The following is a 20,430-nucleotide window of genomic DNA, read 5'->3' on the forward strand; positions in this document are numbered from 1 at the left end:
CCCCAATCCATCACATCCTTTGCTTCATACTTTCAGGCTAGATACCTGCTGTGTGCAACGTCTTTTTCTTCTTCCAGAGTCATATGGTTCCTAGTTTGATCATTTGGAATATGTGGATGATTAGTGATTACCCAGCAAACAATGCTTTTTGTGTTGTGATTTTTTTTTTATTTGAGACAAAGAGATTAGCAAGAATACAAGAAGGACTGAACATTTTTTGTATCGATAAGTAGGTATTCCACAGTTGTTGTAGCCAGGGTAAAAGTGCAAATTCTTAAATCAATTGCCAGATAAGGCCAGAAGCCAAATACATCCTTCATGGTGTAATTCAGCACAACTGTCTGAGTGTCTTATCTGCAAAGCTTTTATGTCCTCACCTGCATGCAACATTGGCTACTGTCAGGGACAGCAACTCTGGGTTAGCTAGACCACTGATATTGTTGGCATTCCTGATGTTCCCACAGTGCAGTGTTTTCTGAGAAGTCAAAAGATATTACAGAGAACAGCAGTTTATTCTTTGGAAAATCATATGACATTTCCATTTTATTCTGTTGATATAGAACAAATAGAGTAGGTATTGTCTGAAATGGACCCTGCCAAAAATGAACGGGCAAAGGCTGGCCCTAGATTTAATAATATATCTAAGTGCAGCTATGACTTGTGTGTGTGAACTTGATGGAAATATTAATGTTGGATGGGGGTAGCTGACATTGCCATAAATGGCCAGGAAGTTGGTATATTACAACAGATACACATTATACCAAGCACAGTCTGTTCACTCCAACCCTCTTGTCCTCTGTTCTGTTGCCTCTTGTCCTATGTTTAGGCTGTAAGCTCTGTTTGCAGTAGCACTTTTTATTTTAATGTGTAAATAGTTCTTAGCACGACAGACCTTCTAAATACTACTGCAGCACAAACACAAATCATTAGTAAAGGAACATTTGTGACGTTCCTGTATCCGTTTGTAAGCTATATCAGAGCAAAATAAATGCTTTATTAAAATATATAGTTTTGTGAATCGGGTGAATATTTTTGTTTAAAGATTGTGAACAGTTTTCAGGAGATGTTTATTCATTTACCTCTATTCTAAATCACCAGGGAATTCAGAGTAGCAATTTATTTAAGCCAAGGACCCATTCCAGGGTGAGGGGAAGACAGATGCACACATTTTGTGAATTGTTGATACCACTGCTCACAGCTTTAGTACATTCTGAAGGGCACATTATGGGCTCAGTACTTCCATATTCTCACAGAGGTGGAGGAGAGGCAGAGGATTTAGAAAACCACTTCCCTGATTCTGTGTAAGCTCTAGTACAGGCTCCCTGTAGAGACAAAGAAGGAGCTAGTATATAGGCCCATGCCCCATGTCCAAAGGAATTATAGGTAAAATTTTCAAAAGTGCCTGAACAGCAGGGGAGCTTTAATCTCATTGAAAGTCACTGGAACTTAGGCTCCTAAATTACTTCAGTACTTTTGGAAACGTAATCCTGTTGCCAAAGCCAATTAGTTGCCAGAGCCAATTCGCCAACGAAGAGTTCTTGCTAGCTGGTTGGTAGTACATGTGGCTTGGCTCCTGCTTGATAATCAGCAAAGTACTCTCCACAGTGCTTGACTGGCCAAGTGTGTGTAATCTGCAGCTGGCCAGCAGGAGGGCTTTTTCAGCAAGGGTACACCAGACAATGTCTCACTGCACAGACCAGCGCATGTATGTCAGATGTTAAAATTGCACTCAGAGATTTTTTTGTTGAAGTGCCACGTTAACAAGATTTAGTCAGATCTGTTTCTTATGAATAGTCCATATAGGTGTGCAAATCATTAAAAATTATGCTCAGAATTAATTAAATATAATTAAATAACTCCTCTGATGTGGATCAACTGCTGTGGAATTGTGGTATTGCTGTTATTTTTAACATTGTAAAATAGCATCAGCATATAATTTTTAAATGTCAACAAAAAGAAACCAGAAACTAAACACACTTATAAGTTATGGCAGAGTTTGATTCGTGATCGAACATATTTTAATGCCTTGTTTCAAACTAGAAGTAAATTAATCTGGAGAAAATCTGTTTGATTGTGGTTTATGTCATGATATTCTGGGAAAAATACTAATTTGCAAAGAACAAAATAGTATATCTTAGAAAAGAAATATAATCCAGGAAAAAGGAAATATGTTTGCTAAGCAATTTTTTGCGGGAACGTGAGGGGAAACAAGAGCTGAAGAGAGATTTTTTAGTGTAACTCTCTGAGGCAGAGATTGTCATCTTTTCCTGTTTATTCAGCACAACCATGCTCCACATTGTGGATGGTATTAGAAACAAACAATAGTAAGTGTGTTTTCCATAAATTCACCAATTAACAGGCAGCACTTTAGCTGTTAGTCATTATTTAAAGCCAAATTCTGTCACATCCTGTGTAAGTACAATTGGCCAAAACCATGTGAATTACAATTTGAGGGCTTATGTGGGTCTTAAGAAATGCATAGGCCTTGTGCTGATCCTTGGCACAAAGGGGAATTTCCTTAGTAAACTTGTGTTAGTTTCCTGTGAACTCTTGTGCGCACTTTGAGAAAATGATTTTGAAAATCCGGGTTATATCAACCAATTCTACTTTATTCACTGATGTGCTGACATCCTTATAAGAATTATAGCAGATTGGAAAGATTATCCTGTATACAAGATGAGAACAATTGTGTGTTGCATGTTCTGCCTGGTGGGCCATTGCAGTTTAATGATTTATAAGACTGAAAAATTATCTACCTTGTGAGGAGGGGAAGGTGCAGAAGTCCCCCTGTAAATATAATTGTATATAAAATGCTTCTGTGTAGTAGTGCCCTATGGGTATTCACTGTGTGCACTCGTGTTCTGTGTGCTCAGGACAGGTATTCTTCAACAGCATTATCTGTTGGTTCATGCCTGTGTCCTGTGTCACCTCATGCTGTGAAGCAAGGGCGTAAGTGATTGTACAGACTACCTGCCTCTTCAAGTCCTCTTCTGCTGCTAGCAGTCTGGGACAGAATCCTCCAGTGGCAGGATCCTCTACTTCTACTTCTAAATAATCGCACATGTTTATTTCATGTTTAGATATTTAGCTTAGTCTGCTTGTGTTAGAGTTATGGGTGTGGGTGCTTCCCCAGCCTTTCTTTCCCTGATTCTGGAGCACCATGCCCGAAGTTCTGAGCTTCAAACCTTACCTCACCTGTCCCTAGGTCTTTCTAGTTAGTGACGCTCATACAATTTGCCTTTACTGGTTAGGGCAGGCGCACACCTCCTTTAAGTGTGGGATTTGCTGTTTGTTCCCTCTTTCACAGCCAGGCTCAGGAGTTCAGTTCTATCAATACTTCATAGAGCTAGCCTGAGATCTGGAGTGGATCCAAGGGCTCTCCCTTTCTCCACATCATTGCCAAAGACTTGCAAAAGGAATTCCATCCTCCCTGATGGAGCTCCTCCCCAACTGAGGGACTGCATGTGCCACGTCCTCTGCTCATAATTCCTGAAATAGGAGAGTCTTCACTCTTTCAGGTTTGAGCAAGGCTCCATGCCCTGGACAGGGTTTAATCTACAGCTCATGGTGAAATCAGACAGATGGTACTGGGAGCTTCTCCTTCTCCAAAACTATCCTCTAAGTATTGCGAAAATAGTAAGGAGTGTACACTCCCTGCACTGGTCCCAGGCACTGGGCACTCCACTATCAGTCCTGACCCCAAAGACTCCAGCCAGCTCTCCTCTCATAAAACTGAGGAATGTTGTTCCAGAGAATCTGACAATTTATTTGGTTCCAGACACCCGGGTCCTGATTAAAACCAGTGTTAGTATGGGACATCAAAACACCATCCATCACAATCCATAGGGGCAGCACAGCTATGACATCAGACGTCAGGACCTCCACATCCAGGTGAACCATCCTCATGCAGGTGACACTAACAGCCCATCACTTGAATGCAAGTAGTCCTTGGAGGAGAAACAAGAGAGAGACTTGTTCAAACGAGGGCCTCATCAGAACAACCTAGCCCTGAAAGGACTTCCAGGGCTTTATAGAGACAGATTTCAACCTCTGTTTCCAGCATTTAGAGAGGAGACTTCTGGTTACAGGCGGCATGCAGGGTCTGTAAAGATGTACAAGCAACAGTGCAAGACCTCCCCTACCACTCTCTTCAGTGAGAAGACAGATGAGGCATTGTACTCACTGATTCTTGCAACAGCTACTGCTCATTGTTTAGATATACCTCCTCTTCAGGGAGAGAATTCTCAAGACCAGAAGAACAGAGATACTGACTACCGCCACAGCCGTTGTTACATGAATGGTCCTGTGAACCACCAAGAATGTGCCAAAGACTGCTCACCTCTCCATCCCCATCTTCCCTCTAGACTCATTAGCTCTCTAAAAAGGTATTTTGACAGATGGCCCACAAGCCATCAGCCAGTTGTTTTGTTGGCAATTTTACTATGTTGAGCTGTCCCGAACCCATTTTCTATCATGGCAGACCTTTAACTTCAGACAAATGAGTTTAGACCCATGGTTCCAGACCGGGGTCTGTGGAAATAAAATAAATAAATAAATAAAAATAGTCATAGAAAATAAGTTTTAAATAAATTGCAAAGTTACAATTATTGTTTTTAAATTAAATATCTTACAATAATTATATTAATTGCGGTCTGAAAATCCATGTTGTGGTTTCCTTCTTCATTTAATGACATATAGATGGCAGCTAGAATAGGCTTTGATGGAGTTCTGCAAATGGTTTTGGAGGTAATTGGGGGTCCACACTAGTGAAAAGGTTGGGAACCACTGGTTTAGATATTACTTCCACTGGTTATGCCATTGAGTTCCAGTCTGTCCCACCTCTCAGATCCCTCAGATCTCAGACACTAACCCACTCCTGCAGGGAAGGGGCTCATTCAGTCTGGAAGGAGTCTGCACAGCACCTCAGCCAATTAGAAAAGGGCTTGGAGGTAGCCAATCAGATGGCAGCTTGCTGGAGCCACTGTGTATAGAAGGAGCTGCTCAGCAGAGCTGAGTTAGTTGGATCCTGACCAAGTACAGTGCAGGACTGGCTCCCAGCAGGGGAGTAGCACCTTCCACTGAGCAGTGCTGGGCAAGCTAAGGGGAGCTAGTGAGAGGCTCCAGCCTGACACCTGCCGGACTTTCAACCCTGAAACAAGGGCCAGTAAAGTGCAAGGAGTCACAGTGGAAGTGGCCCAGAGAAAGAGGGGCAGTGAAGGGAGAAGGAGGGTCCCTGGGCCTGAGTACCTCCACTTCTCCATTGTATGCACCTAGCCAACCCCAACACTGGCTATTACGAGCTGTGGCTTGCCCCTGAGGTGAGAGGCTAGATGGAATCTCCATCTGCCCACAGCGGTGGGTGCACTGAGCCAAGAATGCTCAGTCCCCCAGAAGGGAGCAAGAGGCTGTAGTGGGCACTGGCAGAAGAGGACACCGAGATCCTGGGAGCAGTGAGGATTCAGAACAGGGAGCACCAACAGATGACACAACAGCCTGGCAAGTGTCCCCTACTGAGGGGCACGCTAATTCCCCCTCCCCTTTCTTGTGTTATATCAGTGCTTTTGGCGTATTTTCTGAAAAGGTGTTTTACTACAATCCCTATTGCTAGATAAAATTGCATCATGGTTCAGAGAAAATGTAGAACGTACTTACAGATAATTATCCACTCAGATCGTGTGTTGGGAGAACATTAGTACCTTTGCATACAAATGGTGCCTCGTGCTGTGGGACTCTCCTTACGTTATTCTATTAAGTCAGATTGCTCCATATTTAGATTGCATCAAGGAAAAAACTTTCCTAGACTTTTCATTATATGATTTTGAATCCGTTATTTTGTTTCTCCACTAATTATTTTTGCTGGTTTTATATTAATTGACTCTTGGAATTGTACTTCTCTTATTTCTGTTAGGTATTGATACCTTGTCAGGGCAGGGAACTAGTCAGCTTTGTTCTGGAGTCTTAAAACCAGAAGTCTTAATTAGAAACACTCTGGATATATTTAATTTACGATCAGGAATTATATGATTTAAAGAATGAGGGGTAAATTGAGCACTCCCTGTGCACAAGTGCTAGACAATGAAGGTTGGTGGAAGGGACTTTTACTCTGTAGTTCCGCTATGTAGTAGGCAGCCACAGTGCTGCTGGTGGTTTCCCTTATGTGAAAGAGGGACATGGTAAGTAGAATGGTTCCCCCCAGATCTGTAGTGGAACCCAGATAGTTTAATGTATTCATAAATGCTCTGAGAAGAGAAGATACCAGTGAAGTGGCAAAGTTTGCAGAGAATACAAAATTACTTAAAACAGTTAAGCCCAAAGCAGACCATGAAGTTGCAAACCCAGGTGACTGCATAACAAAGAGGCACAGATGAAATTCAGTTGATAAAGGCAAATTAGTGCACACTGGAAAACATGGTAATAGCTACATATTCAAAAAGATGGGGGTAATTAACTGTTACCGCTCTGGGAAGAAGTCTTGAAGTCATTACGATAGTTCTCTGAAAACATCTGTTCAATGTGCTGAGGCAGTCAGGAAAGGAATCAAAATGTTAGCAATCATTAGGAGAGGGACAGATAATTAAACTATCATAAAGATACTGTATAGGTCTGAACTGGAAAATATAGAGAAAGGTAACAAAAATGAGTAGTGGTATGGAACTGCTTACAAAAGAACAGATTTAGAAGACTGGGACTGCTCAGTTTAGAAAATGGATGACTGAAGTGGGATATAATAGATGTGACTCAAAGCATTAATGTTGGGGAGGAAGTGAATAAGGAAGTGGTATTTACTATTTCACATAACACATGAATTGGGGATCACTCAATGAAACTAGTAGGCTGCAGGTTTAAAATAAGTACCTCTCCACAGGGTGGAATTCATTGCCAGAGAATGTTTTAAAGGCCAAAAGTATCACTGGGTTTAAAACAAGATTTAGATAAGCTCATGAAAAATAGGTTGATCAGTTGCTATGAGTTAAGAGGGCTAGTGACACAGTCCATCCTCTGGTTGTCCTTAAACATCTGACTGCTAGAAAATGGAACTGGCCAACGGGATGGATCATTTGATAAATTACCCTTTTCTGTTTGCTGCCTGTGAAGCATCTGGCACTGGCCATTGGCCAATCAGAAGACAGTGTGTTGGGCTAGATAGACCACTGGTCTGCCGCAGCTTGGCCATTTCTTGGTCTTGTTGCTTACACTGTATCTTTTAATTTCTTATCTAGAAAATGAAAAGCCACTGGTATGAAATTACGAGCCCCAGTATGAATGGAAGCTGGGGGAATTTCCAGTTCAGCTAGAGAATTCAGAATGCCGGTACTCCTCTTCTTTGTACCAAAATCCTGGGAACTGTGTGGGGAACTGAAGTTTCCAGATGCAGACACTCTATTTTAAAGCACTCTTTCCCTAGAAACCCAATATTTAACAGTCCCAAACCATTGCAGTTTTATTCCTGTCCTAGCAGTAGGCTTTATGTAAAGCTTATGATGCACACTGGCTCTACTTGCATTTTGTTATCCATGCAATTTGATACCAGTTTATGTTGTGCTTCTTGTCTTTCTGAATTTCAGTATCTGCCATTCCAGGTCAGTTTATCTCCTAACCTTTTCACCTTACTCAGTGAAAAATATCAGGAACTGGATCATATAATATCAAGCAAGACTAAAGAAAGCCGTAGGAAGTCTCTGTGTATAGTAAATCAGCTATTAGGGTTTAAACTTCCTTTATTTTTTTTTTTTAGCACTCCAGGATTTTTCACTTGGTGCTGTATGTTTATCATTTACTGCCACTTCTAGTAATACAGTGTGTGGTAATTTTTCATGAAATTGCTTATACTTTTGTTTTCTTCACTACATTTAAATCCTCATATTCTTACTTTTCCTTTGCTTTTCACCTTTGGGTTGCATCAAGCAAGAACTCAATTGCTGACTTCCTTCACATTAGAGATCTTTGATACCAACTACAGCATTATGTAGTCAATGTGATGTGCCAGAAGTTTAATGGTATAGAAATATAGTACCTTCCCATCAGAACTTTTATCACCACAAGGGCGCAAATAGCCTTATTGCCTATTGTGCAAACGTCTATAAACTTGATGCTGATACCAATTAAAGACTGATGCCCTCTCAATCTCTCACCCCCTGTCATGAGCAGCACAATTTGATTCCAGAGACCCTTGATGACTTTGAATTCTGCACTCCTACCTGGCTTCTAATGCTTTTCAGTTCTGTGGCAACAAGTGACAGAGTAATAATTTATTCAGGTGTCAGAAAATAATTTGAAAAATGTCAGGAAGAAAAGAAAAATAGGATAGGAGCAAATTACTTCCAAAGATGTTTAGCTAGGCATTTCCTCCCCCCTCCCTTGCCAGCAATGTCCTGAATCTGAAAGCAGTTTGGAGGCTGGTAGGGTGGATGGATGTGACCAGAAAACATTTTTAAGAATAAGCTGACACTTGCCCACCTTCAGGCACTTTTAATTCTCATTGCCTTACTATGGCAGACTAGACTGAGAAGAGCATGCACTGCTGACATTGCAGAAGAGGACATTTCTTGCGTCACTCATTCCGAAAGGAGTGTAAAGCAAAACTAAGGTCAGTGCAGCAGACAAAAAGTGAATGAGGAAAATAAAGTCAATGAAATATGTTAGGAGGAAAGTTTGGCCCTGTTCAGTCCCTACTGAAGCTATAGTTTTCATTAGGATTCTTGTTCATGAGAAACTTTTTACAGCTTCATTTCTTTTATCAACTTTATTTCCCTCCCTCTTAAGAACAGGAAATGAAAAAAAAATCAAGAACTAACTGGTACTTAAGATCTTGGCTTCATTTGTGAGTTTGACACCCGAAATAAAAGCTTCTTGAAAACCATAAGGCTTTACGTGAGTCAAGTCAAGAATAAATAGTTGAAAATAGCCCAGAACTGTCAATGAGCCATTTTTCTAGATTATGGCCCAACTGCCCTCTAACATGGGTGGTCCTGTATAAAGGGAAAATTATTCTAAAAATTGTTCATGTCTTGCTGGGTCACCCCTTGAGTGACTCTGAGATGGTAGCTACATAGAAGGGGAAGAAAACAGGCTTGGTGCCCTGACTTGGCATTGAATCTAACCTTACATAAAAATACAAAATAAAACAAACCAAAAATTCACCCGTAATGTACTCTGTCAATGGAATGTAAGAAAATGGAGCACAGATCAATCAGGATACTTATAAGGTGATATAATCAGCTTCAGGATTCCAAACGCTGAGGAATAATTTCAGTTTGTCGTGATTGTTACCATATATCTCAAAAGTATCAGATATTTTGCATTTTAAATTAAAAAATGAACTTGACTTTTTAAGTCACAGCATGACGTTGGAATCTAGCACATTTCAGAAACCGAAGGGGAAATAAACAGGTTCAGGTGCTATACCTACCTCAAGACTTTTGTCCTCTTACAACACATTTTCCTATTATTTCAAATGCCTTTTGCTCCTTTAATGTCATGTGAACACCTACACAAGTAAAAGGAAAAATTACTGCCCTTAGGGAAAACAGTGAAACTGACTATACACAGAGTGCTGTCAAATACACAAAGACAGCAAGGTGCGGAGACGTAGGAAACATTTTTTTAAATAATCTCTGTGTATTAAAGAAAATAATTATAGTGCTTTTAAATGTCACAAGTAAAATTAAGTTTTAAAAACATTGTATAGAGAAGTGTGATTTTTAAGTTAACTTGGTCTTTTTAAAACATTGTTCTTTATCTCGTCACATCACCATTGAGGTGTGATTGCCAAAGTGGAATTTCAACTGCTGTAAAATTATTATTATTATTATTATATAAATATCATGTTCCAATTCTGAATGTAGGATTGGCAAAGGAGCCTCACTCACGGTGTCAAAACTTCTCTGGACACAATTCTAGTTGAAAATTACCTAAATAAATGAATCAAGGGCTTCATTAATGCTTCCATCATGTAGGTCTCTCCTTTTTGAAGAGAGAAGGTGGATAAATTCATCGATTTGTCTCTTAATGAAAAGACTAATGGCACTCTCCTGAATAAGCAACTAATTGCTTTCTGCAGCATAGAGGTGTGGATGCTAGATGTTTAATAATTGACAGTATTTTATAACTGCTTATTGGCTTTGCCTTGAAGAGGTTTCCAATCCAAAAGTTAGAATGAATGCTATGTGTAACAGAAAAGGCACTGACATAAATGAAATTAGTGATGTGCGTGTTCTAGCATTTTACGTTTCTGCTATTATTATTTATAATACCACAATAGATTAATGCTCCACTTTTTGCAAAATGCTGCAAGACCTGAGCATTCAGGCTTTTGAATATTACAGCACGCTGTTTCTTTCAAGGTCATTCATCAGAATAAGTGCTGCTGAGTAGACTATTATGTCATACCACAGTTCTTTACCATTTCCAGCAGTATTTTTGAAATGGTATACTGCAGACCAAAAAAGCTTATACCTTCTGCTTCATTTCAGAAAGAACAGTGTAGGAGTCAGACTGATTTGATAGTGAACAGTAAGAAAAATATCTGAAACCAGAAAAAGCCATCAAGACTAATTTTATTCCATATACGCTTTCTCCGACCTATCTTCAAATTGTTACCATGAAAGAGTAGTGCTCTCCATTTCTACAATGCCATTTCTGGATAGTATGCTGATAAATATGTCAATGTTAGAAAGCTATTTGGGGGTGTAACTTAAATCCTGGTGTGTTACATAGTGAGAGATATTCAACCAAAAATGAAAAACATGACAGTGCTGATATGTGCAGATAAAAACAGTATCTCAGAATTCCCTGAAGATAAGCTTTCAGTCCTAAGATTTTCAGTAAATAACTTTTTGTTTGGTATATTACTTCAGGACCTATGCAGGAGACGATATATGACTTCTGGAGAATGGTGTGGCATGAAAACACAGCCAGCATAGTCATGGTAACAAATCTAGTGGAAGTAGGAAGGGTAAGTAATTTTTGTACTTAAGATGATGGAAGACTTTTGAGGTATTTACTTTTAGATATTAAAGAACAGACCCACAAGATGGTTGTGCGAAGACTATAGCATATAAAATATTTACTACTACTTTTGCTAAAAGGTGCATCAGTTACTTTTAAAATGGCTTGAAGTCTTGGCTTTAATAATATTTGATAACATTTGGACATCAGAGGCAAACTATTATAGATTTGTGTGCACCTAATTATTAATACTTACAAAAAGCATCAAGGAAAACCTTCTGAGACAGCTTATCTGGTTTTCTTTCAGATTAATTCTGAAACCGATTGTTTGAGCCAGCACAGATTGCATGAAAGTGTGATGGGATAAATTAGTTATAATCCATCCATGGTTTTATTCCCCCATCCCCCTATAAAAATGACTCTTTTTTTTAACCATGAACTTATCAACTTGAATGTCCAGGTCACAGTCCTGTAGCATCTAGGAGTGACTCAGCAAAGATATGTCTTGAGTTTGCTTGGATGTGAGAATAAGAAGATGGCACTTTAGCCTATGCTCTTTAAATGGAACAAGTAGCCTAGCTCACAAGTGCAATGAAATCAGAAAAAAAGAATCGGTTTGCTGGCCAGGCAGTTTTATTCAGGAATTGGTTTATAAAGAAGATTCATAAATAAAAAAGTAGAGATAGCTACCCCTGTGGCAGCCCCAGGGAGCCCAGGCTGGGGCCCAAGTCCCAGGGAAGGTTAGACTGGAGGCTGGGACAGCAGCAGCCCAGGGAACATAGGGCTGGCTGGCGCCAGAAGCCTGGACTTCTCCTTGTCTGGCAAATTCTCTTGTTTGGGAGCTGTCAGATCTCAACCATGCCAGATAAGGGAGGTGCAGTCTCTGTTACAGTGTTGGAAACAGTGTCTCCTGATCAATGCATTGTTGCTAATATGATTTTTAACAGGTGTTCAAAAGAGTCACTCTCTTTTTAAAAAACACCAATCTTAACTATAATTTTCTAAGGCAAGTTCAATCAGATCTGAGCACCTACCTTTGTGTCCCATTGAAAATCCTAGCTGGAATCAATAGGAGCATTGGTTACTCTAAGTCTAGTATTTTAATTTACTGTTGAAATGTGGGGAGAGGGTACATATAGCCTGACGTGAGCCATAATGGTTTCGATGTGTGTTTTTAATTTCTTGGAATGGGGTAGTTCACATTTTCTACTAAAATGCTTGTTTTGTAGGAAGATCAGCTTTTAGATATCATGATTGAATGGTCAGACCTATCCCCTTGTTTGCAAGTTGTTTTATAGTCTCAGATTAGTGTAACTGTAATTTTTGTCCCTGGTTAATTGTTAATTTAAATCCTGTGGTTTAGATATCTTGGTGTCTCACTTTGCCCACAAATCATGTATCAGGATTGTACTTTGTCATCAAAAATGATAGATTTTGTCACTACAGTTAACGCTAGCTACAAAAACACAGGCATCGCTAATTGCACAGGCAAAAAGAATCACTTGGTTGAGGCCACTTGAAAAATCCATTCCCTTGAATCAAATATAGGCCTAAGCAATGTGACAGCCAGACTTATATTCAAAACAAAATGAAAGAAATCTATATATTATAATGGTACATTCTTAAATATGTTTAATTCGTTGGATCATTTTCTAGAAATCCTTCAAGAACAGATCTTTAAGGAGATAGTCCTTTCATCCACCTTGAGGCTTGGCTACAGGACACCTAGAAAGTTAATCCGAATTAAATTGAAGTGTGAATTTGAAGGTTAACTGGATTAAATCATATGTACAATGTTATTCAGAAGTAAAGTGACCTCATAGAATCACAGAACTGGAAGGAACCTTGACAGGTCATTAAGTCCAGTCCCCTGCACACGTAGCAGGACCAAGCACCGTCTAGACCAGGGGTCGGTAATCCCCGTCACGCGTGCCACTCCCGGCACACAAGCCAATTTAGAATGGCATGCGGCAGGGCCTCTGGCCCCACCCCTTTGCCCCCATGCAGCATGGGGGGGAGCATGGAGCCAGAGCCCCCATTGTGGCCCAGAGTCAGAGCCCTCTCTTCCCACCCCCAGCCCCTTCCTCTGCGGGGCTGGGGCTGGAGTCCTGCTGTGGTGCAAGGCTGGAGAGTGGAGCCCCCTTTGTGGAGCCAGGGCCAGAGCCCCCTCCCCCTTGAGCCTCCTCCACGGGGCTGCAGCTGGACCCCTGCAGTGGACTCACCCACTGCAGGTCTGGGACCACAGCCTGTCTCCCTGGAACCCCCTCAGCAGTGCGGGGCTGGGACCACAACCCCCCTCTCCAGAGCCCCCTCCACAGCACACAGCTGAGGCTGGAGCCCCTACTAAGCTAATGTCCAGCCCAAACCTCCCTTACTGTAACTTAGAAGTCCATTGCTTCTTGTACTGTCCTCAGAGGTCAAGGAGAACAATTTTTCTCCATGCTTCTCGTAAGTGTCTTTTAGATACTTGAAAACTGTGATCGTGTCTGCTCTCAGGATTCCCTTTTCCAGACTAAACAAACCCAGTTTTTTCAATCTTCCCTATTAGGTCAGGTTTTCTACTTTTTTTTTTAATCATTTTTGTTTCTCTTCTCTGGAATTTCTCTAATTTGTCCACATCCTTCTTGAAATATGGCGTCCAGTTGAGGCCAGATCAGCAGAGGGTAGCATGAAAGAATTGCTTCTCATGTCTTGCTTACAACACTCCTGTTAATGACATCCCAGAATGATGTTTGCTTTTTTGCAACAGAGTCCTACTGTTTCATATTTAGTTTGTGGTCTGCTATGACCACTAGGTCCCTTTCTGCAATACCTCCTTCCTAACCAGTCATTTCCCATTTCGTATGTGTGCAACTGATTGTTCCTTGCTAAGTGGAGAACTTTGCCCCCCTTCTTAGTGGATTTCATCATATGTACCTCAGACCATTTCTCCAGTTGGTCCAGGTCATTTTGAATTATTATCCTATCCTCCAAAGCACTTGCAACCAGTGTTCCCTGTAAACTGTGCACTTGTGCAGCCTCTCTAAAAAGATGCCACCCAGCTGATTAGCAGAGCGCCTGCAGCTAGGTTGTGCTTAAGAGCAGTGCACATTCAGACATGCCTCAGTGCACATAAAAAGCTATTCCGCCCATGGACAGAAAAAATCCATACATGGATAGGAAAGCTTAGAGGGAACATTGCTGCAACCCCTCAGAGCTTGATATCATCGTCAGACTTTATAAGTGTACTCTCTATGTCGTTATCTAAATTGTTGAGGAAGATATTTAACCCCACTCATTATGCCCTTCCAGCCTGATTGTGAACCAAGGATAACTACTCTCCAGAAGTGATTATCAAACCGGTTACTCACCCACCTTATCGTCACTCCATCTAGGTTGTATTCCCCTAGTTTGTTAGCGAGAAGGTTATATGAGACTTAAGTCAGTTTAGTTTAATTTACTTCCCTTCAGTTCAGAAGAAAGGTATTCACAGAGGGACTTAATGCAGTTTAACTAGCCCTCTTCAAATTCACACCTTTAGTTTATTTGTATTAACTCTCCCGGCAAAAACAGTTTATCAGAGTATTTATTCTAAGTATTATTTTCTTAGAATCAAGGTTCTGAAGCATGAACTCAAGTGGTCCATCAGGAGGCAAGCCCAAAGTGCAGGTAAAGCGGGCAGTTGCCCCTGGGTCCAGCATTTCAAAGGGGCCTGGAGCACCAGCAGTGGTGGGAGCTGAAGCTCTGGGCCCTTTTGAAGCACCATGGAGCACTGTGCTACTGCTGCACTCGCAGCATGGTGGGTGGCAGGGCTGACTGCCCTTAAACCTGCCCCTTCAACCCTAAGCTCTGCCCCTTCCAGGACAGGGAGCTGGATCCCCATCCCACCTGTCCCCAGGCCCGTGGCAGCTGTTGGTGCTGCTGACCATAAGGTTTCACTTAGAGGAAAGAATGAAGACCTTGGTCACAATCTTTCAGTCCTTAGAACAGTCCTTATTGACTAAGCACATCCTCTCAGTAACTTCTGTCATGAGGTAAAAGCTGAAATCCCAACAGCAGGCAGGCAGCAGTGCCCCCATGCATCCTGCCTTGTGTGAATCCCACCGGGGTACAACAGTCCAGCTGGGACTCAAGGTGACAGCTTGAAGAGCTTTATATCCTCTTGATCAAGGAGTGGTAATACTATTTTTAAAGAGAAATTAAAACTTCGTTCTAAGAACCTTGATATTGTGATACACAAAGAAATGGAGTTCATCGCTCCTGGGCTTTGGCCTAACAGTCAGCACAGACCTCATTCCCAAAATGGGATTTTCACCACCAAGGAGTTAAATTACAAATATGCCATCTGTCTTTCGGCACCTAGAAGGAAGAGCGGTTACACTTTGATTACTAATATTTGTAATGGGCCTCTGTCCTTGAATTGTTGCCATCATTTTCTGTGTTAACAATAAGTTAGACTCCTGTAGGGCAAACCCACTAACCTTACCTGACTTTGACCTTTTACATTTTTTGTTGTGGTTGCTAGTATTAGACTCACAGATTTGCTTACTGATCTCTTGTCCTATTTAAGTCAAAAAGCAAGGAAAGAAGAACACCTACTTAACATGTTTGTCACGTAATGTGCGTCGTTCATGAATTAATCATTAAGAGTAGCGGGGGTGGGGGGAATGTATGTATATTTGTTTACCAAGATTGGCTGGATAGTCATTAAATCAGTACCAGATACTTGCTTTTTTGCCCTGGAGCATTATGCATCAGGGCTGTTTTAATTGCTGGTGGAGGAGCCACCATGAGGCTTTCCCTAATGCAAGCACCTGCTGCAAATGACTCATTCCCTCCATTCCCCTCCAGCAGGGTCTGCCAATACCTGTCATTATCTGAGGCACACTTGTCAAAATCCTGCATCCCTTTAAGCTCTTCTGTGTTCCAGCAAGGGACCCTTGTCAGTTTTTCTGGCACCTGCATTCTGCTGTGCACCTGGTATTTAAATGGCACAGAAAAGTGTTTTGATTGTTTTCCCCCTTTAATGAACCTACTTGAGGGACATTTAGCTCTTTATTTAGTAGCCTGTTACGCAGTCACTCACATTTACACTGTTTGTGTGGAGACTCAAAACTCACTTGTGTTGTTATACCAATCCATCTGTCAGAAGTCTTATCACAAAATCTGCAGCGCTCCCAAAGGAGATTTTTGCACTGGTAATTTAAGCTAATGATTTCTAAACATATTTAGTCAGTTTTATGAAGACCTCATTAGAATATGACTGTTTATTAAAAATCTAAATGAGGTCTTACAGTCATTTAGGAAAATCATTGTTGAGTTGCCATGAACAGTTCTTTGGTAACAGGTGATGAAATGGTTTAAAACAAAGAGAAGTTGAAGCAGATGTGAGGGCTTTGACCAATAAAAAAACACAAGTTCTTTAATAGTATGGATCAAAGGGCTGTTTCCTCATTATGTTGGTGTTGGCCAATTTTTCCATTTAAAATGAAGTTTTGCGTAAAAGAAACAACACACAGCATAAGAAATAGGATGCAGACAGTTTTATTACCAGAATCAAAATTTTTCAAGTCACTGACTAAAAGATTAAAAATAAAGCCAAGACTGCACAAAAATACTCGAGAGAGACAAAACTAAATATTAGGTTAATTTGAGAGACCTTATTTTCTATGTATAAATGGTATAACTACTAAATTGTTTAATGGGAATCTAGTTATTTTCTTGAACCAGAGCTATTTGAGTATGGGGATTTTCATTTTAAAACTGATGTATTTATCTAACCAAAAATAATGTGGATGATTGGCAAACAGACAACAAATCGTTACTGCCAGTTCTCACAGACTGTGCATAGGGCCTGATCCACCCACTGAACTCAACAAGAGCCTTTTCACTAACTTCAGTGGGAAATGGATTGGATCCTTACGTCAGAATCGTATTGGCCCAAGTCCCCTATTGATTCTTGCTGGAGGCCTGTAGACTCTCACACCATGAAACAGATGTGAAAAGCTGGTGAGCTCTGCTCATGTTGTTATATCAGTTTCATGTAATCTCTTCCCTATCACTCACTCAGTTGTTACTGATGTTTTCTTGGGCCTCTGGAATCAGTTTGGCTTGTCACGTCATTTTTAGATTTTTTTTCAGTAGTCACTCTTCTCCATGTTTTGTTTGATGGAAGAGTTTAGAAATAAAGAAATGATGAAAGCCACCTGATGAAACCCAATAGAACCAGCAGATATACACTGCCAAGTGCCATGTTTTCCTATCGTTATTTTAGTATCATAAAATATTTGCCAGCAGGTGTCAGCAGAAATAATTATACAAAGTAAAATCTAAGCTGAAGTGTCATATTAGAAGCATAATAATTAATTATAGTGTCACTGTAACAACAGCAAGTCCTGGTAATATTAACATACACAAAAATTAGTTTGGAAGCAGTCAGGGTTGCAACAATGTGACATACCACAGACAAACACACAGAGCAAGTAAGTGTATAGTTAAGCCAGTAACGGTACATACCCTCTACTTCTTCACGTACACCTTATCCTTACCATGGCTACTGTATACAACAGACTGCACATTGCATCATTAAGCCTGTCGCTCTTCTGTGCATATGCATGCACTCCTTCACTGGATTACTTTTGCTCCACAGTGCTGTAATAGTTGTGGCTGTTTGGAGTGTTAATTGTTTATATTGGGACAACGCAAATATTTGGGTATTAACATCCTAGAATTTTTCAAAGTGTAAGTAAGGGTGGGTACTTGGTAGGGGAGTTTACCTGCGAGCAGCTTCACATGAGCCTAAGAAACTACCGTAGGGTAAAATCTCACAGAAAAGGGTGGTTCCCATTAGAGGAGGTTTTATGTATACCCAGCCCCCATCAGTCAGGTGTCCATTCACTTGACACTCATCAATCAAGGTTGGGAGCATAGCATAAACATTTTTAATTATAATGTGAATAATACTTAAAAATCATGCCAAGTCCATAAACCCTTCTGTTTTTGACCACACTACGCTGTATCTGCTCAGGATCCATGTATTTACTATGTTGTGTTCAGATGTTGGTTTATAAAAGATATCAGTCAACAGTGAAAAGTAGAACTGCCATGGGCTAGTGTCAGCGAGATCCCAACTTCAAAGACGTTGTATTATCAATGTATGATGGGAAATGAGAGACAAACTCCATGTAAAATTCCAAGGACATAAAACTAACCATGTGTGAAATTTCATACCAATTAGCCACCTAGTTTTAGGGTGAAACAGGAACTTATAGTTCATATTTGAATACAACTGTAATGATAGAACTAATACCAGGCACCTCCATAATATTTGATTTATATTGCATTTCACATGCAAAAAGATCCCAAAGCACTTTTAATACTTACCACATAGTATATGCAAACTATATGTTTGGTTTCGTTCATCTTCTACTGAATTGCAGCCTCTGCTGTGGTGAAACACACTAGCAGTTTAACAGCACACAAAAATCTATGTTAATATTTAGAATAAAATGTAAAATGTTTTATTTAGCTGAAATTGGAGGAAAGTTTAATAAGACATTTTATACTTACACAGATTGGAATTAGTTCTTGCACTGGGGTTAATACACTTGTTTTATGAGAAGTGTGAATTTTTAAAGGCTGTCAGTGACTAAGATTTATTTTATATTTGAAAGATGGAAACCAAAATACAGAGATGAGGAAAAACAACAAATGCATTAAATCTACTCCTTGTCCTTAGGCTCTTTCTAACCTGTGTTCTAAAACTAAAGGTATTGTAATTTCTCAGTTAGAATTTATCTATCTCATAAATATGTTTTCCTGGTAACTTTTATGCATAGTCAGTGGTAGTGTTGTTTTTAACAGAACATGATGGCAGATAACTTTTCTTACAGAGTGTCAAACAAAAAATGATCAAATCTCGTTGTCTAAAACCATTGTTCATCTGGCAAATCAATGAATAACATCATGTGTCTAACAGTCAAAACACATTTCCACTTTCTGAATGTATAATCTGAAGTAACAAGTTGGACTTATACCATCATGCATAGCAGGGGAGGAGTTCTCAGGGGAAACAATTGGCTGTTATTCTCCAGGAAACTAGGAGAACTCTTTTGTAATCATTTAATAAAGATGTCCAGAAATTAACTATGTTTGCCTCATTAAAGAGAGTAGCAGCACATGTGTACAACATTGCCCAGTGTAACTTCAAACAAAGATTAATTCAGTTTTCAATGTTGTGTTGCATCCGATCATATGCAGTAGAACGAGCACTCTAGAAAATATTCCTAAGTGACATCAAGAGTAATTCTCACTAATCCAATTTAAACAGGTTAATTTGAGAAGTAAACACGGGTAGTTTAAGCAAAGGTAAACATATGGATAAATACATAGGGACAGATGTCTGGATACAGGCCACATGCACAGAGCAAAAGTTAAAGCTGTGGGCTACGTCCACTCTAGAAGCATATGTCTACAGAAGTTCCTGTCAGAAGAGATGTTCTCGCAAAACGTCTGTTGACAAATCACGTCTATACATAAAAGTGGATTGATCTTTTGATCTGCTCTGCCAACAGAAGGGTCCCACGGAGCACCTACATGGCTTTTTTTGTCAACAGCTTCTGTTGACAAAACGCATTTGATGTGTAGATGCTCTGCGAGTTTTGTCAACAGAACCCCAGTTTTGTCTACAAAACTCTCTAGTGTAGATGTAGATGTGGTGTTCAACCAGTTCTGAAGGACTATAGCAAACTAGCCACCCTATTCTGGAAATATATTTATTGTTCCAGCCATCTAGCCACAATCAACTGGCCAAACAGACACATGTGGCTGGTGGCTAGCACATGGGATACCACAGGCTAAAGGATGTATAAATGGCTTGAAAGCTCAGCTTTTCTCTCCCCTGAGCATCTGTTTGTCATGGGTACTTTTATGACCCTCATCACCGTGATATCTGCAGGTCTCACAAACATTAATACGTTTAACCTTATATAACACTCTTGTGAGATAGGGAAGAATTATTGTCCCCATTTTTTCAGGCAGCAAATTAAGGCCCAGATCTTCCAAAGTATTTAGGCGTGTAATTCCTGTTGATTTTATTGGGAGTTAATTGCCTAAATACTGTTGAGAATCTTGGCCGGAGAGACAAAGTGACTTGCCCTGGGTCACATAGGACGCGCCACACACTCTGTGGTAAACAGGGAATCGAAATTTCAGGTGAATTATCTCACCACTAAACATCCTTCCTTTTAATACTGGACCACAATCCATAAATGTAATGGTCCATAGGACCATTCTTCCTTATGATGGTGCTTTGTGCTTTACCATTTTCTCTAAAGCCACTCTCATTGCAGAACCCTTTCATTACTATGGGAGCCACAATCACCCCAAGATAGGCATTAAGATACAGGCTTCCAGGCATGTCCATCTTCATGCTGTACCAGTGATGTGGAATAGTCACATGGCTTACGGACCCATTTTTCAGCTCTAAGCTGGGTCACCTTAGAA

At 40.3% G+C, this 20,430-nt stretch overlaps 1 protein-coding gene across 10 annotated transcripts in view; it reads left to right on the forward strand.

Annotated features, from left to right (window-relative positions):
* Positions 1-20,430, forward strand: part of PTPRM (protein tyrosine phosphatase receptor type M) — a 743,228-nt gene that overhangs the window by 679,825 nt on the left and 42,973 nt on the right. For all 10 annotated transcript variants that reach the window (XM_074987422.1, XM_074987431.1, XM_074987423.1 and 7 more), the window contains one exon: positions 10,857-10,954. In XM_074987422.1, the coding sequence (XP_074843523.1) occupies positions 10,857-10,954 (98 nt within the window). The remainder of the gene's footprint in view (positions 1-10,856; positions 10,955-20,430) is intronic.

The sequence above is a fragment of the Carettochelys insculpta genome, chromosome 2, assembly GCF_033958435.1.
Source record: "Carettochelys insculpta isolate YL-2023 chromosome 2, ASM3395843v1, whole genome shotgun sequence".
Classification (NCBI taxonomy): Eukaryota; Metazoa; Chordata; order Testudines; family Carettochelyidae; genus Carettochelys; species Carettochelys insculpta.